At 20.6% G+C, this 1323-nt stretch overlaps 1 protein-coding gene across 1 annotated transcript in view; it reads left to right on the top strand.

Annotated features, from left to right (window-relative positions):
* Window positions 1–546: 546 nt before the first annotated feature.
* Window positions 547–1323, top strand: part of LOAG_18774 (hypothetical protein) — a gene marked incomplete at both ends in the record, with an annotated part of 3338 nt that continues 2561 nt past the window's right edge. Inside the window, 2 exons of the mRNA XM_020451437.1 lie at window positions 547–789; window positions 1242–1302. Of these exons, the coding sequence (XP_020304778.1) occupies window positions 547–789; window positions 1242–1302 (304 nt within the window). The remainder of the gene's footprint in view (window positions 790–1241; window positions 1303–1323) is intronic.

The following is a 1323-nucleotide window of genomic DNA, read 5'->3' as shown; positions in this document are numbered from 1 at the left end:
TATAAGTATGTATCATGGAAAGGGTAAATAAATCTTTTTATAAATTTAACAAATTTAAATTAAAAATTTTTTCATTGAAAAAAAAATTAAAATTTTTTCATCTATCATAAATTAATATCATTGTTTTTAATTTTTAAAATAATAATTTTAAGTAAAAATCATTGTCAAGATGTTTTTCTTTTTTTTTCTTTGAATTGAAAGAATTTGTTTTCTAAATAATAATTTATACAGTAAATTAACGATAACAATTCATACAGTAAAACTAAAAAAAGTAATGATTCAAAAAAATAATAATAATAATTTTTTAAATAATAATTCATACAGTAAACTAACGATTTTATAAAATTAATGTGTTTAAAAAAAAATTTATAAAATTCATTTTACAAAATCCTTACTGATAACCATTATTCCTAATTGTTTCTCAAGATAATCTACAAAAAAAATGTATTAATCCTTTAAGCATGTTTACATTATTAGATAAGGTGAATGATAAGGAATACTTAATTTGATATAATTTTTCAGTGATAAAAAGAATGGGGTGATGGTATGACAGGACTTATACTTAGTACGGCACAATTTTCACTTTCAAAATTGGAAGATAAACAACCACATCCAAAAAATTGGCGACCACAATTACTTCTAATTGCAAATTTACCATTAGCACAAAATTGGCGACAAAATGAAACTAATCGAAAATTAATTAGCCTTGCAAGTCAATTAAAAAAAGGTCGTGGTTTAACTGTTGCTATAGCATTGCATGAAGGTCAATCTACCAATAAAAATGCTAAGGTAATAATAATTCATTTTTGAAATTTATATTTCAAATTTTTTTTTTTTTGCCAAGATGAAACATAAAATTTTTATTATTTAAATTAACCAGCAATTAAAATATTTAATTTTAATGATAGAAAGGATAATAGCAAAAGATAGAAGGAAATATTTTATCAAAAATAATTATTGCTATTTAATTAATTAAGTTCATTTTATGCATGAATTCTTTCCGTTATTTTATCAAATTTATAATACAAAATTAGCCTTAAAAATAAATTTATTAATGATGAAATTATTGATTAGTTTAGAATAAACATGAATGTATAATAGATAATAATTTTTGATCTGTTAGGTGTTTTTTTTTTTTTTTTAAAGATAATCAATGAGACAATTTGATGACACAAATAAGATCAAACAAATTCTGTTAATTCTGTTAAAATTCTGTTAATTATATAAAATAAAATTTATAGATTATTGCGGCACAAATGAAAAAAGAATTATTGGAAGAGATGACAAATGCAAAAGTTCATGGTTTCTGTTCATCACTTATAT

Source organism: Loa loa (assembly GCF_000183805.2).
Source record: "Loa loa unplaced genomic scaffold supercont3.517, whole genome shotgun sequence".
NCBI lineage: Eukaryota > Metazoa > Nematoda > Chromadorea > Rhabditida > Onchocercidae > Loa > Loa loa.
Note: the sequence above shows the minus strand (reverse complement) of the source record. Positions and strands in the feature narration are given on the sequence as shown.